Here is a 16,532-nt window from a genome sequence, read left to right on the forward strand (position 1 = left end):
CTTCCCCACCAAATCTTTTTATTAGGCTAAATATCACCAGTTTCTTTAACTAGTCTTCAACTAAAATAGTCTTCAGTCCTTTGATCATCTGCCTCGGGAGGGGTTTTCTAGTTTGTCAACTGTCTTTTAATTCCCATGATTCCTCTGATTTACTTTACTTCCTTAACATTGCTTTTTGGTTAATCTGAGAAAATATCTGCAAGCGGCTGTAAAATCTTAATGTAGCCCATGAAGTGCATGACTGCCTGATAGTTTTTAGATTTGTCAGTACCTAAGAGGGGAGGACTTTCGTTTATTCCAATCTTCTTAAACAAAATAACTGATATGGAAATGTTTTATATGATTGTATATGTATAACCCATATCTGAGAGAAGTTGGAAGGGATGGAACTGAAAACTCAAAACTTTAAATAAAGATGTTAAAAAAAAAAAAAGAGGGGCGGACTTTTCATGACTCCTTGAAGTCTATGCCCTTTTTCTTTCCTCTCCTTACTTCCTTCCTCCCCAAACCCCCCTGACAACCTTCCTTCCTAGGCTATTTAAGTGACTTTTCCTGTTTGTTTTTTACCATTATAGTTTTAAGTACTGTAATTAGTATTACAAAGAACTGGAAGGATGCCTGCAGTTACAAAACGCTCTGGGTCCTCCCCCCCTCCTTTTTCTCTCCAGGTCCCGCCCCTTCTGCTCACCCTTTAGCCAGCAGCAAGACAGCTGTGTTCAATCAGAAACCACTTACAACTCCGGGCTGAAGAGAAGGGGGAAAGTTTAGCGTGTAGTGGGGCAGAAAGGTCTGTGTCTTTCTCGAGCGTTCTCTTGTTCCAAGGGGCCCCATCCTGTGGATTCTTTGGAAGCGCCCTGAATCGTTTCTCCGGAGCTGGTCTCTTCAGGTAGGTGCCTTCCAACAAAGCTGAGGAGAAAGGTAGCTCAGAACATCGGAGGCATTGCTGGGGTTAATATTTCACATGGACTTTTGGCAGTTTGGAAATGCAAAGTGATTGCTACCTTCTATCTGCAGTCGGGGCAATTGAGTGCTCTGCAACGTTAGCGAATCTTTTAAAGCAATGAAAACCAACCTGGCTATTTTCGGAGTATTTGCATCATGATTTTGGGTTTACAAATTCCTGAATAAAAATGGCTGTCTACAGCAAAATATGCAAAAAGGAAAAAGCGAGGAAAGGGAGTGAAAGTTAAGTCTTAAACACAACTTCCGTGTATTAAAACCTGGCGGAATAATCTAGCCTGAAAAGTACAGTCATGAATTCTGGAGTTGTCTTGAAATATGGAAATGACTCCTCTGCGGAGCTGACTGAGGTAAGAAATCAAAAAAGGCTGTACGTTCCTATTTGTCAAGCGTTTGGCTTAAAAAAAATTTTGTTTGTTTGTTTTTTTAAAAAATCCTTTCTCTTCCCCTTTCAAGTCCTTTTCCCTCCTCCCACTCCACCCCCTACGTTGTGCTTCCAGGCTGCAGTCCTGGCAATGAAAGATTAATTGATTTTCTGTATCTTGTTTTAACTTGCCGTGCTGCTCAGGAAATGACCTGAATTTACTTGTACCTTGAGTTTGCACTGAGGGATTATAAAAGGGAAAAGCTATTTTTGTACGAAGAGGCCTTTTTCCTTGCTTTAGTAGGGATTGCCCTCCCTTTCTCCCCCACCCCCCACATTCCTTGTTGCAGTAGTTAAATACACAGAGATCCCAGCCGAGATTAAGTGGATGGGAACTAAAATTTGATAGGAAGAGAGAGGGTAGAAAAGCATATGGTATTAAGCCGACAACTTTGGTTGAATCCATGTGGAATATTTGATTAAGTTCAGCCTAGATAGTCCTGCTTCTTCTGTTTAGATGGATGACTTTATTCTTGTTGGGGGATGGGACGGAAAGACTGAAAACTATTTAGAAGTTGATTTCCTGGCTGAATGGTAGGATTTGGATTCCTCCAGTTTTACCCTTGAAAACACATTTGAAACTCGCAAGGTAACAGAAGTCTTGGCAGTTGTGTTTAAGTAGATTTTGAAATTAAATGTTACATAAAACGTTATGCAAATATTTAAATAGTACACTGCTATAAATTGCCTTTTTTTTTTGGTGGTGGTGGTGGGGGGATGGTTATAGAATGCCTTGGGCACATTTTGTAGTTTGAAATGCGTGAAAAGTGTTGATAGGGTTTTTAATGTTCAATTGAGATTGGGACACCTTTATAGTTTTTAAAAAACGAGAAGGCTGGCTGGCTACAGCACATTTTTTTGTTCCTTGCGCGGTATCTGCACAGCTATAGTATCTTGGAAGAGGGAGATGAATAGAAGATGTGGCAAATTTAAAAGGTAAACCCAAAGGCGACTCAATAGATTTTCAAAGTAATCACATCGATGGGAAAATGAACAGATAGAGCTTTCCAGTGGTTAGCAGGATGGGGGTTGGTGATTTGAAAGAACTGGAGAGGAAGAGGAAGAACATCAGCAAGGGAAACCTGAAGTTTAATGTTCTCATGCATAATCACTTACTGCAGTTGGCTGTGTAGCATGATGCCTTGATTTAAAGGCCGTTCTACCACACTGTAGTCTGTTATTTTGGTGGTGGAAGAGGGAAGAAAAGATATAATCACATCTTATATTTCTAGGCATATTAATTACTTAAGCCACAATATTAACTTATTCACAATGTTCATTTAGGTAAGGAGGGAGAAAAAGAAATCAATAGTTAAATCAGAATTTTGTAGATGAAGACTAGGGGACATAGTAATTAAGCAATGTGCCAAATTTATGAACAGGAAATTATTAATGTGGTAGAAAACAAATCAAAGATAGTAGGAAAAAAACCAGAGATGCACATTTAAATCCCTAGTAGGACTTCAAATCTTTTTTTCCCTCTTTATGCACTGATGTCAAATCCTTTTGAAATTTTTCTTTTTTAAATCGTCAATGATTTTATAGTATGATAGAATCTTCACTACTTCCCCTAATCTTGCTTGCAATATCTCTGAATATCACAAGCTTTTCATCTAGTTTCTTGGGCTTTAAAATTCTAAGAGATTTTCTAAACTGTGATTTCTGTGATCATTGTCTACTGCAGTTGTGGCAAACTCAAATCGAAATGGGGATACTACACTGTATATAAAGATTCCTGAGGGTCCCAAGTGACTTAGTTTTGAAATGTAATATTATCTACATTTTATTGTATTTTTATTTGTTAAGTATTTCCCAATTACATGAATTTAGTTTGGGCAGGATATGTTATGAGCCATGTATTGAATTGGGAATGATATGAACTGATACAAAGTGAAATGAGTTGAACCAGGAGAACACTGTATACAGTATAATGACTTGGCTATTTTCAGCAATGTAATGAACCAAGACAGTTCTGAAGGACTCATCATGAAAAATTCTATCCATCTCCAGAGAAAGAACTGGTGGAGTCTGAATGCAGATTGAAGCATGCTTTTTCTTTACTTTCTTTTTCTTTTTTTTGTCTGTTTTTCTTTCACACCATAACTAACATGGAAATATGTTTTACATGACTGCACATGTATAACCTCTATCAAATTGCTTGCCTTCTCAATGTGGGCAAGAAGAGGGAGGGAAAGAATTTGGAACTTAACATTTAAAAAAAATGAATATTAATTATTTTGGCATGTAACTGGGGAAAAATAAAGCACTGGATTATTTTTTAAAACCTACCTCTATCCCAGAGTTCTCAAAATTAAAAAAATATCATTTATTCTATCTTCCTTGCATAGAAAGCCATTCTCTACCTCTCTATACTCATACAGTCACCACTCTGGTAAAAACCTACATTACTTCTCTCCTATATTACTGCCATAGTCTTCTAATTGGTATTTCTGCATCTTGCCCCTCAAGTTTATTACCTATTTAACTGTCAAAGTCATTTTCCTAAAGGTCTGACCTTTGCTCAGTAAACTTCAGTGACTCTATATCATCTTCAGAATCAAATATAGAAAAAAAAAAGTAATGTACACAATAATTTTGTTGTATATTTGAAAGGAACAGCAAGTTTGCAGTTTCATCTTTTTTATTGTACTATGTTATGGAAATCCTTGTTTTATTTCATAAATCTGTATTAATGTTAAAAAAAAAGGGAAAAACAAGAAAAAATGAATCAAAAAGAAAATTCTATGTCTGGCATTTAAACCCCTTCACAAGTCGGAATTTCCTACCTTTCCAGTTATCTTATACTTTGTCTTCCATGCCTTCTAGGCTACGGCTACTCATTCTGTTGTTCTTCATAGGTAACACTCCCATCTCTCAATTTCTCTGCCTCTTCACTGACTTCCAACATGCTTAGAATACCATCCCTTCTCACCTCCATCTCTTAGCTTCCTTTAAGACTCAGCTAAAATCCCACCTTCTGCAGGAGGCCTTTCCTGATACCATCCTCCATAGTGCCTTTTATACAGTTATCTGAATGTTGTCTTTCCCATTAGAATGTGATCTCCTAAGAGAGCAGCTAGGAGGCACAGTGGATAAAGCACTGGCCTTGGATTTGGGAGGATCTGCATTTAAATCTGGTCCCGGACACTTGACACTTACTAGCTGTGTGACCCTGGGCAAGTAACTTAACCCTCATTGCCCTGCCAAAAAAAAAAAAAAGAAAGAAAAAAATATTTGATCTCCTCGAGTACAGGGATAATATTTTTGTCTTTATTTATATCTCTAGCACTTAGAACAATGCCTGGCATAAGTAAGTGCTTTATGTATGCTTGTTGACTAATTATGAAAATTCTCTTGTGGTATAGGAGCATACCTTCAAATATCCATCTTGTTTGCACACAGGGTATATTATAGCTCTGCCACTCTAACTTGATGGAATTCCAAGTATAGATTATTAGGAAGCCTGGTCCAGCTTAACACCATCTGGAAATTTAAACAACCACTAATGTCATTCTGGATAGCATAAGTTAGCCTTGTTTAATTGGTATTGGGCCTTGGTGTAATGTCTTGTCAGTTTTAATTCTACAGGTGCCTTCCAAAGTGTTTCTGTAGCACTGTGACAGCAAGAAATGATACTAGATGCGTATTCCTATTTATTATTGTTGGTGAAAGAATTAGGCTCTTGTCAACAGTGTTGGACGTTTGCTAATAATACTCAGGAAGACATATTATCTGACTTCAAAGGGATTGCATTCTTAAAACAACAACAAGAAGACATTATTGATTCAAACAGTAACATACAGTAATGAGTACAATATTTATTGAGAGAAGTACTTTATTTCAGAAAAACAACAACCAAAACCCAGTGTTTGGTGTATATGTTACAGGTATCTATGCCAAAATTTTATTCCAATTATTCATCATGATTTGAAAGGAACATTGGATTCTTGAAGTTGCTAGCAGAGTATAGGCCCCAAGCAGGCTTAATGATAATTAGGGGCAGAATGATATAATAGAAAATACATTGGCCTTCATTTTAGAAGATGAGTGGTTTGAACCTGGCTCTAATATAAGTTATGATTGTGGGCTAACCGTTCTCTTTGCGCCTTACTATTTCATATGTAAAAATCAATCAGCAAACACTTATGTCTTTACCATGATCCAAACACTGAGAATACAAAGTAAAAAATAAAACAGCCATTTGGGAAAAGTGTGTGTGTGTGTGTGTGTTTTAAAAGTAATTTGGGGCATGGGAGGGAGAAGTACTAGTAATAAGGGGGGGGGGAGTCCAAAAAAAGCCTTGTATAGGAAATGGGATTTAATTACAGCTTTGAAGGAAGCTTGGTATTCCAAGAAGTGAGGAAAAGCAAGGAGGCCAATTCACCTAAATCATAGAAAGGTATAAGGTGATATAAAAAGCCCTGTTAAGTAATATAGTTATTATTAAGGGAGTGATTTATAAAACTTAAATACTTTATAAATGTGAATTGTTTTCATTAAGTTAGTCACTAAAGACATATCTACTATGTACCAGGCACTGTGCTAAGCTCTAGGGATACAAATGCAAGAAAAGACAGATAGTATTTAACCTCAAGGAGCTTCCAATCTAGTGGAGGAAGAAAACACAGAAGGAAGCTGAAAAGTGATGGGGGCCTGAAGGAGGGTAATCAGACGGCTGCAGCTACTGAGAAATGAAATGTTCTGAACTGAGCTCCCTCCTTAAATGAAGGTTTTGGAGTTCATGGCTCTACCCTCTAATTAGGATAGAAGGTAGTGATGATGTGGAATACCAAGGCTGATGGGATTTTGCAGAATTATGATGTTTTTGCAATAATGAGCTTCCTGGGACATGGTGAAGTCCAACAGTAGTGCAGCATAGTGAGAAATGAAAGGCTGCCATCCAAAAACATATCCTAGATAAGTGCATCACTTATGTTGACTTTTAACATTATGTTTAGTTAGTTTTATATAAGCAACTCATGAAATCCATTCGTTAAGGTATGAAGCACTTGTCACTTTATAGAAAAAGTACCCATGTGAATTATTCCCAGTTTTTTTTTTTAATGTCTTTTTTTTCCCCTTTGGTGAGGCAGTTGGGGCTAAGTGACTTGCCCAGGGTCACACAGCTAGTGAGTGTTAAGTGTCTGAGGTGAGGTTGGATTTGAACTCGGGTCCTCCTGAATCCAGGGCCAATGCTTTATCCACTGCGCCACATAGCTGCCCCTATTCCCAGTTTTTAATAGTATTAAAGCAAGTTATGAGCAAACACCAAATACATTCGTAGGGAAAAGCAACATTTTTTCTTAGATTGCTATTTAAACTTTGGTGATGAAGAATATTCATCTTATAGATTCACAGGACCTTGGAGTTGGAAGAGATTGTAGAAGTGGTCTGAGTGTCAAACAAGGATCCCTCTAGAATATTATCAATATGAGATCATATATTCTCCACTTAAAGATGTATAGTGAAGGGGCCCCTATTAATTTGTTAGCTTGGTGCCTCAATTATATGCATCTACACATAAGCATTCCCTGAAATATGGTTTATTGTGAAATGCAGACAGTGGATTCAAATTGTACTTGTGAACATTATATAGTGTAAGGGCCAAAATTGGTATGGGGGAATTGGCGGCTCTCCTTAATATTGAGGTAAGAAAGGAGATTAATAGCCTCTTTCAAAAAACAAAACAGGGTTTATTAATGGGAACAAATTTAAAGCACCAGTAAGGTTAATAGGACTAGGGACAATTAAAAAAAAAAGGAATAGGGGAAGGAAAAAAATACAAACCGCAAACTCACCACCACCCAGATTAAGTAGTTTTCAAAGAGGACCAATTGTACACCATTCTAGCATCTCGCTCCCTCTCCTGCTCATGCCAGAGTGTGTCCTCTCCTCCCTTCTCTCTCCCAGAAGCCCCCCTCCTACAGAAAACCTGGCCTTCCACACACACACACACACACACACACACACACACACACACACACACACACACAGCCCCAAGCTAATTGGCTGGCAGCCCTGATTGACAGAATCAACAGACGGCTCTACAAACGCCAGCTGCCCACCTTCCAGGCACCAGGGATCACCTGACTGCCCTCACCAGGCTTCTAGTAATGGTGGGGCCTCCCCCATTATAATTTGGCCAGGCCCATGCAGACGCTGGGGTGTCCATGGTGAGGCCTGCATGCACGGGCATACGCTGGGGCCTCCAATCCCAGCCAAAGATGAGGTCACAGAAACCCCAAATCGCAACCAATTCTTTACAAAGGCACCTTAAGTTTTCAAAGCATTCATATAGTACTTTAAGTTTTCAGAGTGTGTTTTGTCCACAACACACCCATAAGGTATCTGTTTACTCCGTTTATGGATAGGGACACTGAGACATAAAGACTTCTACAAGGTCATCAAGTAAATAACAGGACTGGGCCTTCTAACACGAAAACTATGCTCTTCCACTAAAATAGACTATTCCATTTTTAAAATTTCTCTATGATCACTTAAAATTATCTTAAAATTGGGGGCAGCTAGGTGGCGCAGTGGATAAAGCACTGGCCTTGGATTCAGGAGGACCTGAGTTCAAATCCAGTCTCAGACACTTGACACTTACTAGCTGTGTGACCTTGGGCAAGTCACTTAACCCTCATTGCCCCACAAAAAATAAAAAATAAATTATCTTAAAATCTATACTTTAAAAACAAAATGATAATCCTTGCTAACAGGAATTTAACCATAATCTTAACTAGTGGATTAACTAATTGTATTATCTTTTCCAGTTTATTAAACAATGATCTCAGAGAATGAATTCATAAAGAGAATTTTTGTTTATTTAAGGTACCTTAGTTATTCAATCACAGAACATTTATTAAGGAGACATGTTGGAAATTTTGCATATGCCATTTTATGATTTTCCATTCTATTCAAGTGAAAAATACTATTAAGTTGATGGTGGCATTACAGTCATACAAATCTTATAAAGTGAAAAGTTTTTTTGTTTTTGTTTTGCGGGACAATGAGGGTTAACTGACTTGCCCAAGGTCACACAGCTAGTAAGTGTTAAGTGTCTGAGGCCAGATTTGAACACTGGTCCTCCTGAATCTAGGGCTGGTGCTTTATCCACTGCGCCACCTACAGGCAGCCTTGTGAAGTTTTATACCTCTTCTTTCAGTTATTGGGTGTTGTGTTTTAGCAGGAGCTATTGCCATTGTTGATCTTGATAAAATTTGTGTATAGTTTTGTCTTTCTTAAATATTACGGGTATATCTCTTGACTCTTATAGAAGACATAGTAAGAACTTTCAAATAAGAGCAATAAATAGGGCAGTGACAGGATGCTAGTTATTATTAATTGTTCACATTTATATAGTACATCTGAGATTTTTAAATAATAAACATTTTTGTTTAAAGTTTTGAGTTGCAAATTTCTATCCTTTCACTCCCTCTCCTCTTCCCTCTCTAAGGTGGTAAGCAGTCAGATATAGGTTATGCATGTGTACTCATGTAAAACATTACCATATTATTCCTTTTGTATAAGAACTCAAAAGAAAAAAATTGAAAGAAATAAAAGAGAATGCTTTCGTTTGTATTATATCTCTATTAGTTCTTTCTTTGTAGGTGGATAGCATGCTTCATCATTAGTCCTTTGGGATTATCTTGGATCATTATATTCCTGAGAATAATTGTCATTATTGCTCTCACTGAGCACAATGTTCTCCTGGTTCTGCTCACTTCACTATACATCAGTTCATATAAGTCTTTCCAGCCCTTTCTGAAATCATCCTGTTTGTCATTTCTTATAGCACAATAATATTCCATCACCATCATATAGCACAGTTTGTTTAGCCATTCCCCAATTGATGGGTATTCCTTTGATTTCTAATTTTTAGCCACCACAAAGAGACCTGCTATAAACATTTTTTCCCAAATAGGTCTTTTTTTCTCTTTTTTGGGATGTCTTTAGGATATAAATCTAGCACTAGTATTGCTAGATCAACGGGTATGTACAGTTTTATAGCCCTTTGGGCATAATTCCAAATTGCTCTCCAGAATGGTCGGATCAGTTCACAACTCCACTAACAGTGGATTAGAGTCCCAGTTTTCCCACATCCCCTTCGACATCCAACATTTTCCTTTTTTTGTTATATTTGCCACTCTGATAGTTTTTTTTTTTTTTTTTGGTGAGGTAATTGGGGTTAAATGATTTGTCCAGGGTCACACAGAAAGTAAATGTAAAATTTCTGAGGCCAGATTTGAACTCGGGTCCTCCTGAATCCAGGGTGGGTGCTCTATCCGCTGTGTCACCTAGCTGCCCCCACTCTGATAGTTTTAATTTGCATTTCTTTATCAATAGAGATTCAATAGTGATCAGTAGTGATTTAGAGCATTTTTATATCGCTGTGAATAGCTTTGATTTCTTTGTCTGAAAAGTCAATTAAGTAATGACTTGTATTTTTATAAATTTGACTCAATTCTCTATATATTTGAGAAAGGAGGCCTTTATCAGAGATACTTGTTGCAAAAAATCTTTCCCAGTTTTCTACTTTCATTATAATTTTGGTTCAATTGGTCTTGTTCGTGCAAAAGCTTTTTAATTTTATATAATCCAAATTATCCATTTTACATGTTGGTAATACTCCATATATCTTATTTGGATTCTTCTCCTGTCCATAAATGTGACAGAAACTATTCCATGCTCTCTTAATTTGCTGGAGGTATCACCCTTTATGTGTAAATCATGTACCCATTTTGACCTTATTTTAATATAGGGTTTAAGACGGTGGTCTATACCTAGTTTCTGCCATACTGTTTTTCTGTTTTGTCAAATAATGATATTTTTGTTCCAAAAGCTTAGATCTTTGGGTTTATCATATGCTAGATTACTGTAGTAATTATATTTTTAATTTTCATTAATTTTTCATTTTTCCTCTTCTTCCCTTACAGCTACAGCCTAGATAAATGGGTTCAAAGTTTCTTTTATCAATTCTTCTCCCTGATTGTATCAAGGTAGTCCTCTACCTTGAATTCACCCCTTTGTGTCTCATTAAGCAGCTCTAGAAATACTATCTAAAACTTACCTTTACTAATTAAAAAGTAGCAGGTTTTTCCCTTATTTCAATCCTTCTGTGATCTGGAATCATAGAATTTCTGAGCTGAAAGGTATCTTCGGTGTCTACCCCTCCCATAATATCCCACATTAGTACCACAAGTTGCAACAAAATGTAATATTGAACACCCCACAATGAATAACCTTTTTGCTTATATGTATTATGAATACATTATTTGAGTTGTGAAGACCCAGTGATCTTTACATAGGTTGGCAGAGTTGATAAGAGTGCTAGATTTTGAATCAGAAACTCCTGGTGCCTGAATGCAATTTCTGCCTCAACACTAGTTGTATACAAATTGCTTAACCTTGGCCAGCCTTTCTTCTCATCTGTAAAATGGAGATAATAGCATCACCCTTACAGAACTCTTTTGAGAAACAAGTTTGCAAAGTGCTTTGTAAACCTTAAAATGCTATTTAAACATTTGTTAATAATGCTAGTCTTACATTGGAAACACCTAGAGCTGTTGAATAGATGTTTTTGATAATGAAAAAGTGTAGAGGATTAGCGATTAGGCAAGGTCCCTCTTTAAGTCACTTTTTTTTTTTTTGGTGAGGCAATTGGGGTTAAGTGACTTGCCCAGGGTCACACAGCTAGTAAATGTCAAGTGTCTGAGTCCACATTTGAACTCAGGTCCTCCTGAATCCAGTGCTCTATCCACTGCGCCACCTAGCTACCCCGTTAAGTCACTTTTGATCCCACTGTCTTCCAGACTTTCAGGCTGGGGAAATAATAGAATCTTAGAATTAAATCTATAGCTCTTATAGTCCAGCCACTACCTGAACTTTGGGTCAGAAAAGCCTCTAATTCTGATCTGTTGAAAAGGATTGTGTGGTGATCCTAGTCCTGTCCTTTGAGTATCCTATGGACCCATAAATATTCCTTCCATAGTAAAAGAACCTCTATGCCTTTCCCTTGTAAACTTTTTTTTTTTTTTTGGTGAGGCAATTGGGGTTAAGTGACTTGCCCAGGGTCACTCAGCTAGTAAATGTCAAGTGTCTGAGTCCACATTTGAACTCAGGTCCTCCTGAATCCAGTGCTCTATCCACTGCGCCACCTAGCTACCCCTTTAAGTCACTTTTGATCCCACTGTCTTCCAGACTTTCAGGCTGGGGAAATAATAGAATCTTAGAATTAAATCTATAGCTCTTATAGTCCAGCCACTACCTGAACTTTGGGTCAGAAAAGCCTCTAATTCTGATCTGTTGAAAAGGATTGTGTGGTGATCCTAGTCCTGTCCTTTAAGTATCCTATGGACCCATAAATATTCCTTCCATAGTAAAAGAACCACAGCTTCTATGCCTTTCCCTTGTAAACTTTTTTTTTTTTTTGGTGAGGCAATTGGGGTTAAGTGACTTGCCCAGGGTCACACAGCTAGTAAGTGTTAAGTGTCTGAGGTCAGATTTGAACTCAGGAACTGGTGCTCTATCCACTGGGCCACCTAGCTGCCCCTCCCTTGTAAACTTGATCAATATCTTCTTTCCATCCTTGGTTAAAGAGCTATTTCAATGATAGACAAGTTTAGTCTGTTTATTTAAAAAAAAAAAAAAGAATTGTCCCCACAGTAAGCCATGAACCAGAGTGAGAAGTCGAGTGAGAATTGTCAAGAAACAGAGTCCCACAAAAGAGATCGAAGGAAAGCTCAGTAAGGCAAACACCCACTTTATTATTAATTCTTCTTAGCAAAACTGGTACACATACATGCATGAGAGCTTCTTAAAGAGAATAGCTTACTCTAACTTGGGAAATGCAGATAAAGTGACAGTCCTTGTACAGTTAATCCTTGAATCCATGGCTTCATTGCTCTGTCAGGTTTGCTGTCTGATTAATTCCCAGTTTCCTGCTTTGCAACAGGATGTTCTTCCTTTCATTTGCACAAGATAAATCGGCCTGATAGCTCAAATCTTAAAAGCAAATAATGCATTATGGGGATGTGAAACAAGCCGGGTCTTGGAAGGTCCATGAAACCCCAGATGTCTTAGGAATGTTGGAGAGGTGAGACAGGGAGTCTTTAGCAGATAAGAAGATCTCTGAAAAGACCACAAACTATCAAATAGCTCAGGGGGAAATCTCTGCAGATAAGGATGCCCCTCTTGGTCAAAAGGGGGCTCTAGTGCCCCTGAAGGTCAATAAGGGCTAACAGTTTGCCAGAGGTTAGTATCCTAAAGAAGCAAAGGACACAATGAAAAAGTGGTTCTAAACCTGCAGGACAACCATAAACAACAGAGATGTACAAAAAAGTTATCAGGAAATTCAATAACCAAGTACTATGAAACAAAAGACCAAGGCAATACAGTAAGATCAAATAATAATGCAACCTAGGTTCAGTCAATGTGCACATTTCATTTTGAGTTCCAGGCATCCCATACAGTTTTTTTGTCCTTGAAAATATATTTTCTTGGGCATTCTGGAAAATATCGTATTCTCAGGGTCACAGCTTCTGTAGATTCACTTTTCTGGTTTCAAGTAACTTGTAGAGATTCCTCAGATGTTCTTGCTAAAATCTTTTCGGAAAAAACAAACAAACAAAACAACTTAAGCCTTATAGTTCTGATCTTGGTAGCAATAGAGCTATATGGGAAACATTAAAATAAAGAGAAGAACTCCTATACCTTTCCAAATAACATATATATTCGTTTTGACTTTATCGTATTCTCAAAAATTTTTACTCAGTTGTTTACTTTACAAGTCATTTAACAGGTATTTGGTAAATTGTGTGCCAGGTACAGAAATAGAATAGTCTCCAAGGAGCTTGTATTCTGGGAGTAAGAGGAAACAATATGAACATATAAAAATAAACATGAAATATATAAAATATAATTTTGGAGGGGGCACACTAGGAATATGATAAGGATAGTGACAAAGAGAGACTTCTGTAGGAGTTAGCATTTGACTGAGCTTTGAAGGAAACTTGGGATCCTGAGAAGAGGGAGCACATCCAAGGCAATGGGGGGGGTGGGGGTGGGGGGGTGGGGGTGGGGAGCTTCTGTCAATCAGTTAGTAAACATTAAGTGCCTTCTCTGTTCCAGGCACTGTGCTAAATGCCAGGGATACAAAAAAAGCAAAAGACAGTCCCTGCTCTCAAGGAGCTCACAATCTAAAGGCAGAGACAAGATGCTAACATGTATAAACAAAATATATATATAAGATAAATTGGAAATAATTAACTGAGGGAAGACACTAAATTAAGGGGAATCATAAAAGGCTTCCTGTGGAAGGTGGGATTTTAGTTGAGACTAAGGAAGCAAGGAGTAGGAGATGAGGAGGTAGAGCATTCCCGGCATGAAGACAGCCAATAAGAATGCACAGAGCTGGAATATGTTTGAGGAATAGCAAGGAGACCAATGTCAGTAGATGGCAGGATATAAAGGAGGAGGGGGAATGTAAGGTGTAAGATGAATTAAAAGATAGGGCAGGTAGGCTACGAAAGGTTTTGAACATCAAAGAGAGTATTTTTTTATTTGAACCTAGAAGTGATAAGCCACTGGAGTTTTTTGAGTAGGGGAGTGGGACCAAATTACATGATTAAACCTGAACTTCAAGAAGATCACTTTAAATAGTTGAGTAGAGGATGGACTCAAGTAGGAAGAGACTCCTGGCAGACAGAACAACCTGCAAGCTATTGCAAATAAGCCTTATAAAAAAGTGCTGAAAAGGTGTGCACTAAGGTGGTGAAAGTATCAGAAGAGAGACTGGGGAGTAAAAGATATTAATAAGGTAAAATTGATAGGATTTAGCAATAGATTCGATATAGAGCGGATGAAAGAGTCAGGAGTTAAGGATGGCATCAAGGTTCCCAATCTGGGAAGGGTGATGGTACACTCAAAAGTAATAGAGAAATTAAATTAGGAAGAGGGTGGGAGGGAAAATAATAAGTTCAGTTATCCATTTTAACATGTAGATGTGAGACTGGGAATAGCAGAGATTAAGGTTGGATAAGTAGGTTTGAGAATTATCAGAATAGAGATGATAATTAAATCGATAGGAGCCGATGAGATCACCAAGTGAAATAGTATAGAGAATAGAAGAGAGCCTAGGATAGAAGGACAGAGTGGTCAGACAGGAGAACCAAGAGAGAATAGTCTCGCAAAACCTTAGAGAGAAGATATTATCAAAAAGAGGGTGTCAAAGGCTGCAGGGAAGTCTAGAAAGGTGAGAACTGAGCAAAGACAATTAGATTTGGCAAATAAGAAATTATTAACTTTAGGGAGAGCAGTTTCCATTAAATGATGAGGTCAGATGCCTTAAAAGGGTATGCAGGCAGGAGATGCAATGTTACATATAGGGAACAGCAAATATTTCCAAGTTGTACAGAATGTAAATTGTATGAGAGAGTGTAATAATACTGGAAAAGTAGACTGGAACCAGATTGTGAAGGGCTTTTTGAACAGGAGAATGATATAGGTAGACCTCGTTTTAGGAATATCAGTTTGACAATTATGTGGAGAATGAATTGGAGAGGAGAGGCACTGCTTTCAGAAAACGAAATATTTAATATAATTTATAATACTTTGTATCATTAAAAGGGAACCATATGGAGCATCTGGGTGGCACAGTGGATAAGGCACTGGCCCTGGATTCAGGAGGACCTGAGTTCATGTCTGACCTCAGACACTTGACACTCACTAGCTGTGTGACCCTGGGCAAGTCACTTAGCCCTCATTGCCCTGTGCAAAAAAAAAAAAAAAAAAAGGGAACCATAGTACAGGGCATTTATAATATACCCAGCTGGGTGAGGCTTCTAGCCAGTCCCCAGGAATGAGTTTCCTACTATTTTTTTTTTCTTCAGGAGCTCAATAATAGGAAAATAAATTCTAGGTCTTATAGGAATAATTTGAAATGAAGAGGGCCCATATGGAGAGATAATTATAAAAAATCAATAAAACTGAGAAAAATAATTGTTTTAGAAAAATCAAGAATTAGCTGTTATTGATTTTTCTCTTAAGGAGACACAAAAAGGTATAGGATAAAGTTAACTTTGTAAATAAGCAATAAAAGCCATTTAATGTGGGCAATTATATTGTAAAATAAACTACTTCTGTGATTGGGTAAAGTTTGATTTGTAGAGGGAATGTGATGTACAAATGAAATATTGTACTGAAGGGAGATGCACAATAACAGAAGAAACTGTGCATAAAAATCTTTGATACTAGTAAAACTTAAAATTCTGTATGACTATATTTCATTTAAGCAATTTCAACACAATTTCATGCCATGAATAACACTGAAGTGGTTTGTAAGCTCTAGAATGCTAACTTGGTGTAGAAAGATAGCTATGAAAATAAAACCAATAGGATTACTCACATGGTAATCTTTGTTTTCCAAAATTTCTGGTATTATAAGGGAGTGTCCATTGAAACTATGACACATTTCTATTCAAGTGTAGTGGTTGCAACATCAGCCTAATATTTTATTGTCTATGTGAAATGGTAGGATTATACTTCCCAGGAAACCTTGTAACCTTTTATATAGCTAAGTATGGAAATCTAAGAGAGGAAATTGTATGCGATTATATTTTTTTCCAGGGAAATAAAACACATGTTGTATAAGAAGAAAACATTTTTCTGACAAAATCTCATGAAATGGATTTTTTTTTGTGGGGGGGAAGTATGGTGAAGAGCATTTGGATAAAGAAAAATGGAGGTGGAAAAAGAGGAGTTTTTATAGTGGGAGAATCCTACAATTCTCCCAGCCAGAAGGAAGAAATGATTGATGAGTTCTAGAAACCAATTATAAAGCCTGTACACAGGAATGGTGTAATAGAAATAGTGACTTTATTACCTGTGTGAAAAACTGCTGGAACTCTCTCCTCAAAACAGAGTAGCTGTTTCTTGAATTATCTTTATTACTTCATTTTTCAAAAGGCAGAAGAAACAATGAAGATTTACTATTGTGAACTTGATTCTGACTAATGACTAATGATTGTTAAATCAGAAATGATGGGAATTTTGTAAAGGAAGAGACTCATCCACCTTCTGAGTTAGTGATGAAAAAGAGAATGTTGGGTCAAGTCTGGAAAATGAATTAGATTTAGGAAGAGAAGACTTT

General features: G+C 37.3%; 1 protein-coding gene across 4 annotated transcripts in view; it reads left to right on the plus strand.

The window, feature by feature from the left end:
- Positions 1 to 705: 705 nt before the first annotated feature.
- MCC (MCC regulator of WNT signaling pathway) overlaps positions 706 to 16,532 on the plus strand; it is a 278,091-nt gene continuing 262,264 nt past the window's right edge. For 2 of the 4 annotated variants that reach the window (XM_043977529.1, XM_043977531.1), the window contains exon 1: positions 706 to 1,310. In XM_043977529.1, coding sequence (XP_043833464.1) covers positions 1,254 to 1,310 — 57 coding nt within the window. In that variant the 5' untranslated portion in view covers positions 706 to 1,253. Of the gene's footprint in view, positions 1,311 to 1,725; positions 1,974 to 16,532 lie in introns of those variants that run through there. The other 2 variants (XM_043977532.1, XM_043977530.1) reach the window with 2 other exon arrangements.

The sequence above is a fragment of the Dromiciops gliroides genome, chromosome 1 (genome assembly GCF_019393635.1).
Source record: "Dromiciops gliroides isolate mDroGli1 chromosome 1, mDroGli1.pri, whole genome shotgun sequence".
In the NCBI taxonomy this organism is placed as follows: domain Eukaryota; kingdom Metazoa; phylum Chordata; class Mammalia; order Microbiotheria; family Microbiotheriidae; genus Dromiciops; species Dromiciops gliroides.